The sequence below is a fragment of the Equus caballus genome, chromosome 1 (genome assembly GCF_041296265.1).
Source record: "Equus caballus isolate H_3958 breed thoroughbred chromosome 1, TB-T2T, whole genome shotgun sequence".
Taxonomy (NCBI): domain Eukaryota; kingdom Metazoa; phylum Chordata; class Mammalia; order Perissodactyla; family Equidae; genus Equus; species Equus caballus.
In genome coordinates, this window is record NC_091684.1 from 63,407,232 (window position 1) to 63,426,015 (window position 18,784).

Consider the following 18,784-nt stretch of genomic DNA (forward strand, 5'->3'; position numbering starts at 1 on the left):
GTGCTTTGTAAACTCTACTTTCCTTGGCAGGAGAAATTAGCTTTTTTCAGCAGCTCCAGCCAATGTCTGGCAGGTGTTCACTCTTCCAGGGGATTGAGCAGCTGTACATATCTCCTCAATACACAGCCACCTGTGTTTCCACCCATTTCTTGGCAGGGTGGATAATCCTTTGGGTGAGACCCCAGCAGATGTTGGGACTCCCCCCCAATCTGGGTGGATGGCCACCCCTGGAGAACTCTGCTGTTCACAGGAACCCCTTGTGGCCATGTGTCTGTCATTGTGGGTTCTTAAAGACATTTTGTGTTTTCAAAATTGATTTAGTAGCAGAAAGTCTTTGCCTCTCTATCGTTTCATTGTTTAATCATGTTTTATTGTCAGTTTCAGGGATCCAGTTTAGCTGAGTCAGTTGTACTGTGAGGAGACCATGCCTTTCTTTCATGTTATTGCCTATTCATGGGACTTCTTAATTCTCTCCTTTATTTTCTTCACTCCAGTCGAGCACTTCTATTTCCCTGACTTATTTTCTTCTCTGGTACCCATTTTGGTGAATTGTTTTCGTTCCTGGGTGCTCAGAACAAGCCTTCCTTGCACAGCAGACATATCTCCTTTCTCTGAAATACAGTTTTACCTTAGGATTCTTTTTCTGAGTTGTTTAGACTGAAATGTATTGTTCTGCCCCACATTTCTCTTTAGTTCTGGTCTGTGATGTCTTGCATTGTATTTAATATAGGAGGGTCATTCCATAGGTTATGGACCAGGTTCCCTCTGTCAGATAAGCTTAGGCCCACTACTTTTTCTCAAAACTGATCAGAGAACACAGGTAACTCCAGCTGTGTCTTATGATTTTTTATTTTTTTATGAATGTTATGATAGATTACAACCTTGTGAGATTTCAGTTGTACATTATTGTTAGTCATGTTGTGGGTACACCACTTCCCCCTTTGTGCCCTCCCCCCACCCCCCCTTTTCCCTGGTAACCACCGATCAGATCTCCTTGTCAATATATCAACTTCCACCTATGAGTGGAGTCATATAGAGTTCGTCTTTCTCTGACTGGCTTATTTCGCTTGACATAATACCCTCGAGGTCCATCCACGTTGCTGTGAATGGGCCAATTTTGTCTTTTTTTATGGCTGAGTAGTATTCCATTGTGTCTTATGATTTTTTTAAGGCCCCTCTTACTAGTTATATCAGGCTCTTTTGGCAAGCTTGAAGGAAGGAAGGTATTGTTGTAGGAAGATTTGTTTATATGTTACTTCTTAGTAGATGGTAGGGATAGGGTTTCTGAACCTGGGCTCTATTCACATTTCAGACTGGATAATTGTTTGGTTTAGGGGGCATCCTGTGCATTGTAGGATGTTTAGCAGCATCCCTGGCCACTGTGCACTAAATGCCAGTGGCACCACATCCCCTCTGGATGGAACAACCAAAACTGTCCCCTGGGGGGCAGAATTACCCCCAATGAGGACCACTGGGCTAGAGGGAAAGCCAAATGCAACTTGCATGTCCTTCCTGTTGCTAGTTTTGGGATGCTATCCAGCTCCAACCAGTTGAGACAACAGACTTGTTCTCAGTTGAGGCTTAACTAATGTCACAAGTTCAACTTTCCTATTGGTTCCTTCCTTGTTGCCTTGGATCCTTTCTTCTAACCAAAATAAAATAAAAATCATTCTCTCATTGTTTCCCAAAAGGCAAAACATATTGTTGACTTTAAATAATTGTTAAATAAATCAGCATGAATGTATCTGCCTGTGGGGTTGAAGCTCTCATAAATCCAGGGATAGTCTCCTCCAGGAGTAAGAGAATCAATCTTGTTAGGCTGATAAGAATGGCTGATAAGAATGGTCTGCTGTTTCAGGGCAGGTGCTTTTGGACCATACAGAGATGAGAGGGAAAAATCAGGAGTATATTTGTAAAATTTATTCATAAAAATAATTGAAGTAGTTGGATTGGATAAGTGTCAAGGTCACTCTTTTAGAATCTGACTTAATACGTAGAGTATACAGCATGTGGGATACTTTGCTCTTAGCTGTCTCCTAAGTAACTTATGAAATAAATGAAGAATAGTCACGGATTGCTACTTTCCTATCTTCTCTTTATCTGTCCCTCTTGAAATCAGGCCATATTAGACCTGTCACAATTAATAAGAATTTTGCTTCAACATTGTCATCTCTGTTTTTCTGGTTCACAGATGGATACATCTTCATCTTTCCTTTTTGTAACATACTACCATTTCCGAAAGGACCATACTCCCAAATACTTAGAAACTTCCTTTAATTAAAGAGAGAACTGTATCCTCTGTGCCCGTTGCCCATATTTGATTATGTTGCTATGTGTGGGACCTAGGTTTCATCCAAGGGAAATAGTTATATGAAGTCTAAAAATAATTTGTGCAATATGAGAACCTGTATGGTCCACAGGAGACTTGAGAACGGTCAAGTTCATTGTTAAAGAGCTCTGGTTAGCAAATATCCATTTCCCCTAAGAAAAGTGCTAGGAAAATTCTTCTTGAATCTGCTGTGCTTTCTGTTTTCAACAAGTAACTACATTTGATCAAAGAAATTGCCATCTGTGCCTAGCCTCCTGTCTATAATCATCAGTATCACAGCTTGATTTTTTTATTTTGAAGAGAAGTAAACGGTAATTATGGTACTTATTGTAGGTTGAAATTCATCTCACTTTCTCTATAAGTATTCCCAATGTAGAAATTTTATGTTTTCCAATTATATTTAAAGATGCTTGGCATAAAATAAAAATGGAAACCTCTTTTGCTAATCTACGCTTCTGTGGAATCAGAATAATACAGTTCATTTATTTTATTTTTAAGGGAAGCCCTTTTAAAAGCAGCATAAAGTTTAACTTTCTTGAGCAGTATTTTAATGTGTTTACATTTCTTTAATTCAGATTTACTTGATTCAAATAGAGAGGGCATGCCTGATCATTTTTTACTCATAATAAATTGCAAATAAAAACTACTTCTCTGTTAGTGGTTTGGCCTTTCTTTTCTTCCTAAATTTCTCTTTAAGCTACCTTAAATTTACTCTAATTTAGAGAAAAGGTGGACTTCTGATGTGCCAAGTGACAGCTGTTTACTGGTTAACTTTATACTTGTTTAATGGAGTGTTTTAATCTATCAGTTTGGGTTTTAGAAATAGAATTATATACTTTACAAAATACCATATAAAAGAAACAATTTTATATTGAGTGATATTTTTATGTTAAATAATGTTGTCTGTTTCTCTTTGCTAGGTTGATGGGAATATGAGCAAAATTTATTGCCAAAACCTTTGCTTGTTAGCCAAGCTCTTCCTGGACCACAAAACGTTGTATTATGATGTCGAGCCCTTCCTTTTTTATGTCCTTACAAAAAATGATGAAAAGGGCTGTCATCTGGTTGGATACTTCTCTAAGGTAAAACAAGAGCCAGTATGACCTTAATTTTCTTTTTAAAAATGTTTTTGGTAGAGCCCAATTCTTTGAACAGGGCTTTTTTATGACTCTAATTTGAATAAGTGACACATATTTCTGAAAAGCTCACATTCTTGTTTAGAGCTCATTTAAAACAAAAACAATAAACATCGTGCCTAGGAAGTGTGTAAAGGACCTCAGCACTGCTTGCTATCTTGACTGTCAGTGCCTATCTACCCTTATAATTGCTGCCTGGCAGACCACCCAGCATCTTTGATTTTCTAAATGTTAAGCTTATTTCCCCTTTCCCCCTAAATGGTGTCAACCAGAAGGTTTCAGTGTAATGTAGCATTTAAGAGATAATTCTCATTTCTCCTCGTTGCATTCCTTCTCTGGTCATCAGTATTTCAGTGAGTTGGAATGTTGGCATTTGGACAGTCAAGCTGGTATAATGACTACTTTTACTCTTTCGTTTCCTATTCTCTGTGCTATTGTTTTAAGATCTAAAGCAGCCTCACCTTTAGAAAGCCAAAGTATCTCCAGCTGTTGACATAGGGAAGCAAGCCCTTGACATATTGAGTGGATATAGTTTGTCTTTTTCACTGGTTTAGAGAGATTTCTCTCACATTCTTCTGTTCAAAGGCTTCTGAGAAACAATAACTCATATGCAATAAAGGAAAGCTGGGTTTGGAGATATTTACCAGGTAATGACCTTCACTTTTCTTAGGCACCTAGGAAATAGTTCATTGTGCTAAGATGGTAACTAAGACTTCCAGGCAGAAGGTAAATGATCTGAACTCTATATTTTATTTATTTTATGGTATATTTTTACATAGTAGGTGATCAGATAAGTGAATTTTAATGAACCTACTCTTGCATAATGTAAATGGAATGCCTTATAGAAGTGTTATTTTCATGGAAGATCAAAAGATATAAATGAAAGTCCTTTGCAAACTGTTAATTGTTCTAAATTTAAGAATCAACTGAGGGACCACCTATAGAGAAAAATACCAATAAGTGACAGAACTCATGTGTAACAGCCTCAATGTTTTAATCCACATATTTGGTAAAGCTTTAAAACGAAAAAGAAGAAAGTTAATTTGCACTTTACAGATTCAAAAGATGACAGAGAATTAACACAAAATAAAACAATAAAAAGGAAATCTATTTATATGATTTTATTTATAAAACATCTTACCTTTCATATAGGTGTTTAAAGATCTTTTTCTCCAAAGAGTCAAAAAGCATAGTGGTCACAGTTGTCTTCCTGTTAGAAAATGGTGTTTCTTTAAATGTGTCTGAGTTTAAACATAAATCCTTAGTGGTACCTGCTGTCCTTGTCCTGCCTTCTCAAGCTGGCCTCTGGGTCTACAGTTAATGGTGATTCTTGTGGTTCGAGTCTCTTCCTCCGGGGGGCCCAACGTTTTACTTAGAACAAGCTAAACTTTTCTCATTTTTTCAGCTTCTTTTATAATATGGCAGCACCTACTGTCATTTCTTACCATACGCAGAATACTAATATTCTTTGACAGAGTAATAAAACAAAAATTAATCTAAAAAATAAACATCTTAAAAGACTAGCAAATTAAACCATATTCTAATATGTCATTTGGAGTGTGAAGGACTATGGCCCTTTGGGGTTATACTTAAACCGAATTCTAGAGGTTATAGCCAGAGGATGGCCAAGGTGACCTAGAGAAGTTCACTGTAAATCACTGCATACACATGACTTTCCAAGCACGTAATGGATGTCTCTAAATGGGAAGGACAGAAGGAGCAGTTATTTTATCCATAGTTTAAAATTTAGCTGTAGTAACGTGTTAAAGGAGGTTGGGGGGAGGACCACTATTGGGTTATTTTTTTAAAATCTCCTAAAATTAGGAATAGTTTGGGACAAAGAAAAGAATGCCATCAAGGTTGAATCCTTTTAATCCAGAGTGCATCTCTTTTTAGACAGAGTGACCCATTTCTCTAACTTTGCAAAATAGACTGATTTTTTTGAACCTTTGCTTTTCATTTATTTATCTAGTGATGGACAATCCAGTTTCTTAAGAAAACTGACACATTATTTCTTCCTCTTCATTTCTCAGAGACTCCACAGACAGCTACAAATGTGGAAAAGTTGGGAGCACATCTTTTTCACAAAGAAATCTTTAATTCTGCCCTGTAGGGTTTTTCCCGCAACCATTTCCTGTGATCTTTCAAATAGGTTCATTAAAGATCTGGGTGTTCTGAAGTGATTCTTTGATGTGGTTAGTACTGTTTGTGGTCAGTCTTATTTGTGGTTTATACTTGGCCAGAGCGCTCACAACCTTGAAAGCCTTTTCCAGATTTCCTCTGTGTAGGTTTTAGCGGCTTCTGTGTACTCTGAATAAAATATTGCTGCTCTGATGCCACATGCCATGAAAATTTCATATTTTTCCTTAACTATAAGAACTGTTTCCCACCGTATTCTTTCCAATCTTCCTCTTGGTTTCAGACTGTTGGTAATATTTTGGCCTCACTTTTGTTTGGAGGCTTTGGGGTTTCTTGTTGCTGTTGTCTTTTTTGTTTTCCTGGTTTGAAATGCAGGCTAATTGTTTCTCTAGCTTTCTACTATGACTTTTTATTCATAGACGAAATATATTTGTGCAAATCTATCCACACCTAGACTATTTTAGTTTCACTGGGGCATTTGATCAAAGGCAGAAGACAGATTGCTGTTGCAGAGTTGTAAGTTATTTAACAAGATAGGAGGCTAAGTCCTAACTTACCCACTGGGTGAGTCTCTGGATGTTTTTTTCCCCATCTCCCAAGTTGTCTGGGCAAGGAAAGCATTTGTTCTATACTGTTTGTGTTCTGTTTCATTTGAAAAGCTCATATTTCCTTGGATTCTTCATTCATATTTTATGGTGTTGACTTTCAAGAATAAAGACGTAATTGAGAGACGTGCCTGGAGTTCATGGTTTCTCATTAGCTGATAGTTGGATTGATTAACACAGTAGGATTATTCTGCTTGATCCTGACCTAACACATTGGCTCACCTTAGTGGACTATTGTACAAGGACAGTGGCAGGTGCAGGGAAGTGCCCACTTCAGCAGAGCTCTGACGTACTTGATCTGTTTCTCCTTCCCTCAGGAAAAGCTTTGCCAGCAGAAGTATAATGTCTCCTGCATAATGATCATGCCCCAGCACCAAAGGCAAGGATTTGGACGGTTTCTCATTGATTTCAGTAAGTGAAGTGCTTTATTTACTTTCATGATCCAGGAAGCTGATGGCTGTTAAAGGAAAGAGTAACACATAAAACTTTATTTAATCTACTTTGTTGTTTTTATCAATAGATAATGGATTTTCTATTTATATTTACATAGGTTAGAAAATCTTCCTCAAGTGAAAAATTTACTGCTGCTCACTTATTGTACTCTAGGAAATTGAGACTAGTTCTCTCTGCAGTGTCACCAGCTCACAAAGCCATTACCCTGAATGAACCGGCAGAATTACATTCCATTCTGTGGTGCTCATGCTCATTAGCACCAAAAGAGGCAATTATTTGCAATTAAAGCTAAAGGAAGTGTTATTTAAAAGGATTTTCAGCTTCCTAAAATTTTGCCTATAATCTTGTACAGTACAGAGCAGGAAAGGGATGCTTCTATTTAGAAAAACAATGCTTTCCATAGCCTATCCCTTGAGCCTCTCTAGTAGAAATAACTATCTTGTTTAGTTAATTTCCCTTGTCTATTATGGAAATTATTACAATGTTTGTATCTAGAGGTTGCCCAAGAAGTATTTTTGTTACACATTTGTATCTTCTGAGTTTCCTCAATTAAAATCAGAATAACATATAAAAGTATGCACGGGATAATGTAAAAAAAATTGGTAATTTTTTTCTCCTTGTTTATATTCAATTGGATGTATAAATGTAGTATTAAGGCTACATTTTGAGAATTGATTCAAAATACCCAAATAACACGAAGGTCAGGTATTCGATGATAATAGTCATTTCTGAGCACGTGAAAATCTGTCACTTGGGACTCTATACTTCTTCATTACCAGATTGTAATTTGTCTGATTTTAAACTCGAAGAAGGAAAATTTAGGAAATCATGTAATTTTTGTAAGGCACATCAAATGCAAAAATCACAATGCAAATGTGCTCAAGGAAAATCATGAAGAAATATGTTGTGTCTAAATATGTATTATTATATATTAAAATATTAAAGTCTGGGTGTTAAAATAACTGTTTAGCAGTTTTGGACTGATTTGTATAATTTGTTGACATTGACTTTGAAAGATATTCTTTTTTGAAGTATTTTTTAAAATTATTTTTGTATTTCAGGTAACATTTTGGTTATTAAAATAAATATTACCCTAGTCTTATTTATTCTTTTCTGATCTAGTTATCCCATGGAGGGCCGTCTTACCAGGAGTTCACCATTTTTATTTTGCAGAGTCCTAGTTGTGATCAGTTCTAAGGGCAAATCCAATTGTCTTGTTATGGAGGTTTTTTTGGCCACCATTCATAAGTTGTTCATAAATATATTGTAATTTCTGATATACATAGCAGTGATTCAGGCCTTAAACTTTTTTCTTGTGTGAGGAAGACTGGCCCTGAGCTAACATCTATTGCCAATCTTCCTCTGTTTTATGTGGTATGCTGCCACAGCATGGCTTCATGAGCAGTGTTAGGTCTGTGCCCGGGATCCGAACCTGTGAACCCCGGCCCTCAAAGGAGAATGCGCAAATTTAACCACTATGCCACGAGCTGGCCTCAGGCCTTAAACTTCGTATAGTATCTGCATACCTACAAAATAAGGCAAACTCTTTAGCTCAATATTCAAGATCTTCCAACACCTAGTTCCAGCCTATCTTTTAAGCTTTTTCATCGACTAATCTTTTTATTCAAATATTCTGAGCATATTTCCATACTTCCATTCTTTGTCTATGTAGTCCCTTCCCTAAAATGACCACTTCCTCCTTCCCAGGCCTCTGTCTGTTCAAAATCCTACCCATTGTTAAGAGCCAGCTCAACATCCTCTTCTTTTTTATTCTGCCTCCTGGAGTTTCATCTCATTCTCTTCTTGCTCTTTATCTCTGTAGCATAGCACTTAGACTCAATTCGCCCTTTTGCAGTAGTTGTTGATATAACTGTCATACTTCCAACGTGCTGTACAGTCCTTGAACACCTTCTTCTTTGTGTTCAGTAGGATAGCGCTCAATAATCTGCATTAGATATACTTTTGTTGACTTGAATTGAATCTCCAAAGTGATTTGGTCACTGCCCACAATAAAATTAAAAAGGGACTGGTACGTACCAGGTAAAAATGCAAGTCTCTAAATATAGTATCATCTTGTTTGTACTGCATGATCTGGTACTGAGATCTTCTACATAAGAGAACAACCCAGGAACAAAGATACTCCCTTCAAATGCTAAATCTTCATGTTAACCATTTTAGTGAAAACTGTATTAGAGTCTACCTTGTATTTTTAAACATGAACTGTGGAACACAATGGAACCTTTCTGGATGGCTCAGGGCCATCATGGTGAATGCCATCCATTAGGGTGTGTCCAGGCAATGCGGTGCTGAGGGTGTAAATTTAGTTTTTCTCTTTCCTCTACCCTTGGCCTTGCCCCTACACTGGAGTGGGTTAAGGAGTGTGGTGGAATGATTTGAATAAAGTTGAAATGGGATTGGTGTTATTTCTTCAGAGAAGAGGAGATTAGGGGAAGAATCTTATAACACTCAAAGAAAATGGGAACTGGTGTAAACCCAATAGAAATTAAATTTAAAACCCCAAAAATTCCTTGGCTTCAAAGGTTTTAAAGGAGATGGAGTAGGCTGCTGACAATATTGATAGCATCTCCTTCTTTGGAGTTACTTAAAGTAATAGTAGATAATATCATTCTAGAATGATTCAGGTCCAATCTCTTGTAGAAGAGGAGATAAACCCCGTGACCTCTCATAAGCCTTGTCAGCCTCAGAATTCAGGGCAAAACAGATAACCAGAGTTATGGGTTTTCTAAAATCTGATCTGTTTTGTTTTGTTTTGTTTTTTAAAAATCATCTTTATTTTTTTTTCTGCTTTTTCTCCCCACATCCCCCAGGACATAGTTGTATATTTTAGCTGTGAGTCCTTCCAGTTGTGGCACGTGGGACGCCACCTCAGCATGGCCTGATGAGCGGTGCCATGTCCGTGCCCAGGATTCAAACCAGTGAAACCCTGGGGGGCCGACGCGAGCGCGCAAACTTAACTACTCGGCCACAGGGCTGGCCCCTGCTCTGTTTTTTTTAAGGGACCTCTTAATGGTTAGATTTATTTTCTTTTTATTTTGTACATGAGGCTGAGGGTCTTTTGGTCAGGGGATGTATTTTCAGTAATTCAAATAAAGTTGAAAGTCCGGAAAATCTTCATTTTGTCTATAATGACTGCTAGTTTAGGAAGCTGAAACAGGATACCAGCAGGAGGATGGCCATAGATGCCCAGCTGCCCGCTTGCACGCTGGTTCTAGACATGGGTGCCCTATGATGTGTTGTGTGCATGTAAAGAACCACGAATCCACAGCTCTCAACAGTCTTCTACAGGACAGTCGGGAGAGATGGAATGGCCACCCATGACACCAAATGCTGCCCTTGGAATAGGGTGTTATGTCTCTCTCCCTAGGACGGTTTATCTAGGATTTGTCAGAACAGGGCTCCCTGGGAGGTCATTTGCAGAGGTTGGCCAGAATGAGTAGAGGGGACCAACTCCCAGCTTGCTCATAAACCACCTCATGAGTTTTGTGACTCTTTGCCCAAAACTTAAGTAGGTAGAGGGGGAGAAGTGACTGTCATGGGTTGAAGTGGATACCACATCTCATTCTTCTGGATTCTGAGGTTCTCTCTCTTTCTCTGTCAGAAAATTTTAACGTCCTCCCCATCTCTGTTTACACACACACACACACACAGAGCACACTCTGTCCTACCAGACATCTCAAGACTTGAGAGAAGCCCACTTCCCACAAAACTTTTGTGATACCTGCTTTGGAGCCGTCCAGGACAAGGCAAGTAGCTGCTCTTCCTCCCAGGGTACTGCTGGGTATTGGGTACTAGAGTGTTCCCTGCCGGGCCGTGGCCTGCCCCTGCTGCCAGAGCTGCCCAGCAATGCCTTATCCAGCCCCCTATTTTTTCCTTTAATTTTGAAATAATTTCAGACTTAGAAAAAAGTTACAAAAACAGTGCCAAGAATTCTCATATACTCTCCACTCAGATTCCCCAGATGTTAACATCTTATCACATCTGCTTTCTGCTTTCTTCTTCTCAGTCTCCCTCTCTCTCCCTCCTCATTGCCCTCTGTCATACTGATATATGTGTGTGTATGATATATACATAGAATTCTTTTCCTGAGTCATTTGAGAATAGGTTGTAGACCTGTTGCACCTGTACCCCTAAATATTTCAGTGTGTTTTTCTAAAAACCAAGATGCTTTCATACATAACTACAAATTGTCAAAATCAAGAAATTAGTGTTGACTCAGCACTATTATCTAATCCATCCACCTTGTTCAAATTCCAATTTTTGCCAGTTTTCACTAATGCCCTTTCTAGGGAAAAAAAATTTTCCTAGTCCAGGATAACATATTGAATTTAGTTATTATGTCTCCTGAGTAATCTGGAATAGCACCTCAGTCATTTGTTGTTGTTGTTGTGGTTGTTTTGAGGAAGATTAGCCCTGAACTAACATCTGCTGCCCATCCTCCTCTTTTTGCTGAAGAAGACTGGCCCTGAGCTAACATCCGTGCCCATCTTCCTCTACTTTATACATGGGACACCTACCACAGCATGGCTTGCCAAGCGGTGCCATGTCTGCACCCGGGATCCGAACCGGCAAAACCCTGGGCTGCTGAAGTGGGGAACGTGCAAACTTAACCGCCGTGCCACAGGGCCGGCCCCTGTTTTGTTTTGTTTTTTTATCTTGGCAGTTTTGAAGTGTGCAGGCGACTTATTTAGTACAGTGTCCCTCAGTTTAGGCTTGTCTAATGTTTCCTCATGATTAGATTCAAGTTAGGTGTATTTTTGGCAGGAATACCACAGAAGTGATGCTGTGTCCTTCTCAGTGCAGCTTATCAAGATCAAGATCATCTGATAATTTATTTGTCACGTTACTGGCTTAAGGTGGTGCCTGCCAGGTTTCTTCATTGTCAAATAACTTATTCCCCTTTGTAATCAGTTAATATCTGGTAAGAAGATACTTTGTGATTGTGTAAATATCCTATTTCTCATCCAATTTCCACTTACTTGTTTTAGCATTCATTTATGATTCTTGTCTAAGATAGTTATTACTATGGTAGTCACGAAATGGTGGTTTTCTACTTCCATTGTTTCTTCTACTTATTAATTGACATTCACTGTAAAGAAGAGCTTTATTAGTTTTTTAATTACTTCATTTACCTAATTATTAATTTATTTATATAATTACATACTCATGGATTTTTATTTTATTTTATGGATTATAACTTGTTGCTACCATATTTATTTTCTCAAATTGTCCAAGATTTATTCAGTGGGAACTGCTTCAAGTTCGTTCCTGTGTCCTTCTGACATGTCCCATCCGTTTGAACACTTCCATACTTTCTGGTACAGTGTCATGTTCCGGATTCATCTTGTTCTTTCTCTGACCTAGCCCTAGAATCTCCCGTTTCTCCTAAGGGCCTTGGTTGTTTATACTGGAGAACAATATAGAAACAAGATCTTGGCACTTAGGTGTGCTTATTGCTACTGTGGTGTCACTGCTTCTAGGACCTCTCAGGTGGCAGAACTAAGAAAGAATGAATCTGTGTGTGTGTGTGAGTGTATACACACGCGTACATATATATACATACATGTATATGCATACACACACACTGCTATCATGAGTTTACACCGTAACCTTGCATTCCGAATCAACACCACTACAAGGTTTTATTCTATCCTTCCACATTTCCATATTTGTAACTCTCTTCTGTGACAGCGAGAAACCTGACTTCTGTTATCTACAGTCTATGTACTTGTGTGCTCGGTCCTAGAATGCACATTAAGTAGTTTCAGAATTGCTAACTCTTACCACTGTGAAAAAGAAACCTCCTAACTAGAGGTCAGTATTTGTACATAGTTCTTTTGGCTTTACTCCAAGTATATTTAGTCCAAATACTGTGTTCAAATGTTACTTGGGTTAGTTCTTTTTAACTTTTTTCCCCTTCAGTCTGGTGATGTTATTTATTTGAGATACAGTTAGGCTTATTTGTTTGTGTTATCCACTTTAGTTTTTTCTCTTTGCTCATTGCTTTTTTTTTTCTTTTAGAATATAAAACATTAACATGATTTTCAAAGTTGAAACTATGTTAAAGAGTATACTCAGAGAAGTGTCACTCCCCTCCCCGATTCCCTCCACCCGTTCCCATTCCCTGATCCTTTCCTGCAGGTTGCCAGTCTCATTAGTTTCTAGTTTATCCTTTCCATGTTCTTTTTGTACAAATGAGAAGATAGATGTGTATTTTCTAATTTCTCCTCCTTTCTTTTACAAAAGGTAGCATACTATAGATAGGCTCTTACATTTTGATTTTTTCCACTGAACGACATGTCTTGGTAGTCACTCCATACTACTTCATGGAGATCTTCTTATTCTCTCCTGCAGCTGCATAGTTCTCCATTGTATGGATGTATATAGCTTATTCCTACTCTCCTAGGTATGGGCATATAGGTTGTTTCTAATATTTCACAATTTTAGAAGTGCTGTAGTGAGTAGCCTGGGCATATTTTGACTGATACATACTTATGTAGCAGTTATAGTCTGTTATATATACTTTTAGCTGTTTATGATTCTGCTTGGCTGGGCAGTGGGTGAGCAGATAATGAATTGTCTTTTACTCAAGCCTGCAAAGCCAGAACCTTGCCTGGGGAGCAGGGTGCAAAACCCATCCTCCTTAGCTGACCCAGGAGAGATTCAGGGAAAGGCAGCTGATTCAGCAGTAGGTTGCAGAACATTGTATGAGGCAGTGGTGAAAGAGGTTGGCATCATCACTTACTTGTGTGTTTGTGTAAATGCATTTATCTGAGTCTAAACTGGATAGTGGAGGAGGATGAGAAGAGTCATTTCATTCATTTTTTCTCTCTTCATTGAACCTTTGTTGATTGGGGCACCCTAGTCTACACTCTGCTAAACACCAGTGACAAAAATGAAGGAGACATAGCTTTTGCTGGGTGGTCAAGTTCACTGACAAGTCAACAAGTGCTGGACAGTATGTTTGTACAGTATACATTGAGAGCTCATAAGAAGTTGAAGTGGAAACATTCCAGGCTGAGGGAACCAGCATATTCAAAAGCATGACCATGTGAGAAAACATCTTAGATGTTTGAGCAACTAAAAAGACACTCCAGGCAGATTAAAGATTTAAATGATTAACAAAAAACAAACACACAAAAACCATTAAAAAGTGGAAGAAAGGATATATATTACTTATCCAATCTTTGGATAATCAAGGACATCCTAGACATTAAAGCAATGAAAGAAATCACAAAAGAATATACAGATGGACTTGACTATATAAAAATGTAAAACTTCTATATAGTAAAATCTATTACTATTTAAAAGTAAACATAATGGGAAAGATGTTTGCAACAAATATGCCAGGCAAAGGTTTGATATCTGTAGTATTTAAATAAATATAAAAGGAAAGATTTAATAGCATGAAAACATAAACCCTAATAGAAAAATGAGCAGAGGATATGAACACAGAATGTGCAGAAAAGGAAAGTCATTGGTGGCAGCAACGTTGCTGATGTTACCGAGTACTCCTATGTGCAACACTTTCCTAAGAGCACTGACTCATTCACTCGTCACAACAGTGATCGAGATGTGTGCTTTAAACTTCCTCGTATGGGTGAGGAAAGTGAGGCACAGTTACATAAGTAATAAATGCATAGCTGCAATTTGAGTCCTAGCACTTTGACTCTTAGCCACTACACTCCAAAGTCTGTCAAGTACAAATGGCTAATTAAAAGGTGAAAAAAGGGGCCAGCTGGTGGCATAGTGGTTGAATTCATGTGCTCCGCTTCAGTGACCTGCGGATCGCAGGTTTGGATCCTGGGTGCAGACTTAGCACCACTGATCGAACCATGCTGTCACAGTATGCCACATACAAAATAGAGGAAGGCTGGCATAGATGTTAGCTCAGGGACAATCTTCCTTGAGCAAAAACAGGAAGATTGGCAACAGATGTTAGTTCGGGGCCGATCTTCCTCACAGAAAAGAAAAGGCTCTAAGCTAAGCAAGTACAAAGTCACTTAGAAAGTTACATATGTCTTTTATATATTTATTATTTATTGCCCATCTCCTTCACCTAATGTAAGCTTCATGGGGGCAGAGACTTTCTTCTCTGCTATAGTCTCACCTCCTGGAAGAGCCTGGCACTTAATAGGTCCTTATTATTTGTTGAACAAATGTTAAATGAATTACCTTGAGAAGACCATTCTTTTCTTCTTCTTCTTCTTTTTTTTTTTTTGCTGAGGAAGATTTGCCCTGAGCTAACATCCATTGCCAATCTTCCTCTTTTTTTGCTTGAGGAAGACTAGCCCTGAGCTAATATCTGTGCCAATCTTCCTCTGTTTTTTTGTACGTGGGACACTGACACAGCATGGCTGGTGAATGGAGTAGATCTGTGCCCAGGATCCAAACCCATGAACCTGGGCCGCCGAAGCAGAGCACGCAGAACTTTAACCCGTCAGCCACAAGGGCAGGCCAGGAAGAACTTTCTTGATGTACTTTCTCTTCTTATATGTGATTCTTAGGAAGAAGAATTTTATTTTATATTAGAACATCATCAGTCAGGTGTGGTCTGCTTACTTCCAAATGTTGTCAGGTGTGCCCTGACCTCTTTTGAGGTCTGGTGTTCTTGTTCAAGCACAGCCTCTGTGATAAAATCATTTAAGTTGCATCAGAAAGAAGATTGGCGTTATCTACTGTAAACCTTGGGCAAAGAAATGAGAGCTGTGACAAAATTCACATTTATACATAGTTGGTTGAAGAGACGCTTTGCTTTTCCTTACTTTTATCAGATAATTCATTTCTTCGTGCATTTATTTTGGAAGGCAAATTCCAACTCTAGTCTTCAGAAACTGTCAAGAAAGCTTCTCTCTTTTCATCGTTTTCCCAGCAGCCCTCCTCCCTGGGTGAGCACAGTTAAGGCCATCATTAAAGAATAATAAGTTATGTTTTTGAAATGGTGCTTGAGTACTTTATAGCCTTTTTCTAAGATAGGATCCCCTCCCCCCACCTCCACCGTAACGCTTGTTGGAGGTTAAGACCAGCGGCTGGATCTTCAGACTTCTGCTGGGTTTTGGAAGACATGTTTTGACCTGTGTAATCAAGTATAATGGTAACATATGTTTTAATAGCTTTCTAGTTTATAATATAATAAGGAAAATGACTATTTTTCCTTATTTTCTCATTATAATATGTTGCACCAAAAGCCTTTGTCATGATTGTTTTATGTATTGGGCTGAAGTACAGTATATTTAATATGCTAAAGATAACATCAAGGTTGAAAATGGAACTCTCAGTGATTTATTTAGAAATTAACTGTTACTGAATGCATTGAAATGAGGCAGTGCAGCCAGCAATTGCTGTATCTTTTTTTAACTAAGCTTGTCATAAATAAGAGCAAATAAATAGCTCTTATAGAATAGTTTGTATTCATTGCTTCAGTGAAAACACCGTAAATATGAAACATACGGTCTACAGCTACCGTTTTGCCTTACATAGCTTAGAATTTTTTCAAGTTTTGACATGCAGGTGGATTTTTTTTAACAAATCTTTTGTCTGTTTGGATTTCTAACATTGACAGGCATTTGCAGTGAGTCATTCTGAAACCCACTACTGGGCAAATTCCATTCAGATAATTGGTATGAGACAACCTAATTTTCAACAGTTAATGGAACCTTAGCAATGCCATCATGAGGACTGTGACTTGTCACTGCCGAAATCCAAGCCATGAGCACAGTACCACACACATAGTACGTGTGCCCAAAAAGGTTTGTTGAGGGAGTAAATGAATGCCCAGATCTAGTCAGTCCTCTTCTTTGTGTCACTGGCAGCACCTACCAGGTTCACCCAGCTAGCTTATAGCAGAATTGGTGCTTGATCTCAGATCTCCTCAGTCTTTGTTTTTTTCACTTATTTATCCCTTCTTCATCCCTTCCTTCAGCAAACGAGCTTTACATGGACTGTGCCAGGGTTGACCTAGGTGATGAGACCATAAGGATAAATGATCCAGCCCTTGCCCACAGGGTAGTGGACGGTCAGACACGCAGAGGATTCATCCCAGCATGCAATGCTGCGTGTGAGGGGCACACATGGGACTCTATCAGGCAGAGGAGGGAATGCTTCCAACTCTCTTTTCCATTTTCCCAGCACAGATAAATGCAAGGGAAGCATTTTTCCATTATTAAAACAAGATCAAGAAAGATTTTGTTCTGATTCGTTGAAATTAGTGCTATACCTGTTTTTGGTTTCAAGGGAAATATTCCCCTTAAACATATTTTCCAGCTTGTAGTATTATATTGGAAGTAGAATATTCTGATTTCTTATATTTGATAGTTTGATAAGGTCCTCTTATGATGGTATTTCTAAACAACAGATTTATGATTTCAGCTGGTTGTAAGGTAGTATTTTTTTTTTTTTACATCAATTTGTTTTGGGTAAAGCATAGATTTTCTTTCATTTGCTCAAAATTTTCTTAGGAAAATGCTAGTTAGGAATCTAATTTTTTTCTCCCCGATGGATTTGTGGTTAACATGTTTTTACTCTAATATTAATGCTACATTTTCATGTTTACCAATACGCAAAACTCTGTTTTATAATTATTTATAGAATCATGCTTTGGGTTAACATCATAGAGGAACTTCTTTTTTCAACAAAATTATTTTAAATTAATGTTTATAGAGTGCTTGAAAATAGTTGAATGGATTAAAAGTAATTCAGTTATGCATGTAACTATTTGTCCACATTGAAAAAAATATGCAGTGTGATTATATAGCAGATGGTATTCAAAAAAGTGTTGCTGAAATTTTAAGAAAATGTAATAGGTAGCCCTCACTATACACAATATATTGCATATATCCTTTTTAGGGGGCAAATTGAATCATTTAAATTGAAGTGAAGAATTCTTTCTATAAAAGGGAGTGATCCTTCTTTTCACACTAGATAGCAAGCAGGCAAAAATTATTAAGGTCTTGTCAAAAGGACTCAGGATTCAACTTAAAGAGGCTCCCACTGGACAGTAAATATAATAATAAAGATCACAATTGCAATTGATTGAAACTTACACATTCGTAATGACATTTAAAGACAAATTTAGATGATAGGAACCAATTCATTATCCTGAAAACTGGTGAATAAAGTATTTAACTTGCCTTTCCTATATGAACTATACCACTAGTAACCATATAGTAAATGAGGGGAAGCATCTTTTTATAAACTTATTGTAGCTAACAAATGAAATTAAATGAAATGGTAGAATTAAGACATCACCATTTTGCAATTCTGTCAGTGAATTAATGGATCTAGACATTGAACATCAACAGCAGCACATATTGCAACAGGGGGGATAATCAGAAATTATGTGCTTCCTGATCAAGCAACATGCCACCACCTGTAGTTTGCCAAAGTGCCGAACCCAAGTCTGATCAAGCCTCTGGATCCAGCTGCCGTTTTGCAGGAACACAGAGGAAAGAGGAACCGATTGAACCGCCTTGTGTATGTGCAGTCAGCAAAATCCAGGCTCTGTAAACTCGATAGGTCAAATGGCACCAGTTCATCAACAGACAAATTATAAAGAAAAGAAAGGGGTGGAGGGGGGAACCTGTAGATTAAAAGATGTTTCTTCTTCTTTTTTTTTTTAATGGACAGGACTGTACTGCAGTGCTTGGGGATATTTTAGTGCTAAAGTATAAAGAAACACAAGAGATTACTATTAAAGTCAGGATAGTACTTATGTATGAGGGAGAAAGGAGGGGTGGTTGGGATGGGACAAATGGAAAGTTTTAATTCTTAAAACTGGAAAACTTTTTTGATTTGTTGCCAGCATTATATTAGTGATTTTTTAAAAGAGAGATACAGTTTTTCACCTTTGCTGCTTTAAGATCAAAACATGAGTACATGGGTATTTGGTGTATTGGCATCAATTCCATTTCTGACTTTGCAGAACCATCTTTAAGTGAAGGAAATGTACTGAAATTTACTAGAATCACATCTTCTCAAGCGTTGAGTCAAGTCCATTAGAGAATAGCATTCCTGTAAATTATGCTTCCACTCTTAAACCTAGAGAAACATAATTGAAGAGTTGTATGGTGATAAAAGAATGGTGTTAAATAGAGTGTTCTGACAAG

At 37.9% G+C, this 18,784-nt stretch overlaps 1 protein-coding gene across 12 annotated transcripts in view; it reads left to right on the forward strand.

The window, feature by feature from the left end:
* KAT6B (lysine acetyltransferase 6B) overlaps positions 1–18,784 on the forward strand; it is a 191,736-nt gene that overhangs the window by 150,369 nt on the left and 22,583 nt on the right. For all 12 annotated transcript variants that reach the window (XM_023645577.2, XM_070227712.1, XM_070227723.1 and 9 more), the window contains 2 exons: positions 3,250–3,411; positions 6,527–6,620. In XM_023645577.2, the coding sequence (XP_023501345.2) occupies positions 3,250–3,411; positions 6,527–6,620 (256 nt within the window). The remainder of the gene's footprint in view (positions 1–3,249; positions 3,412–6,526; positions 6,621–18,784) is intronic.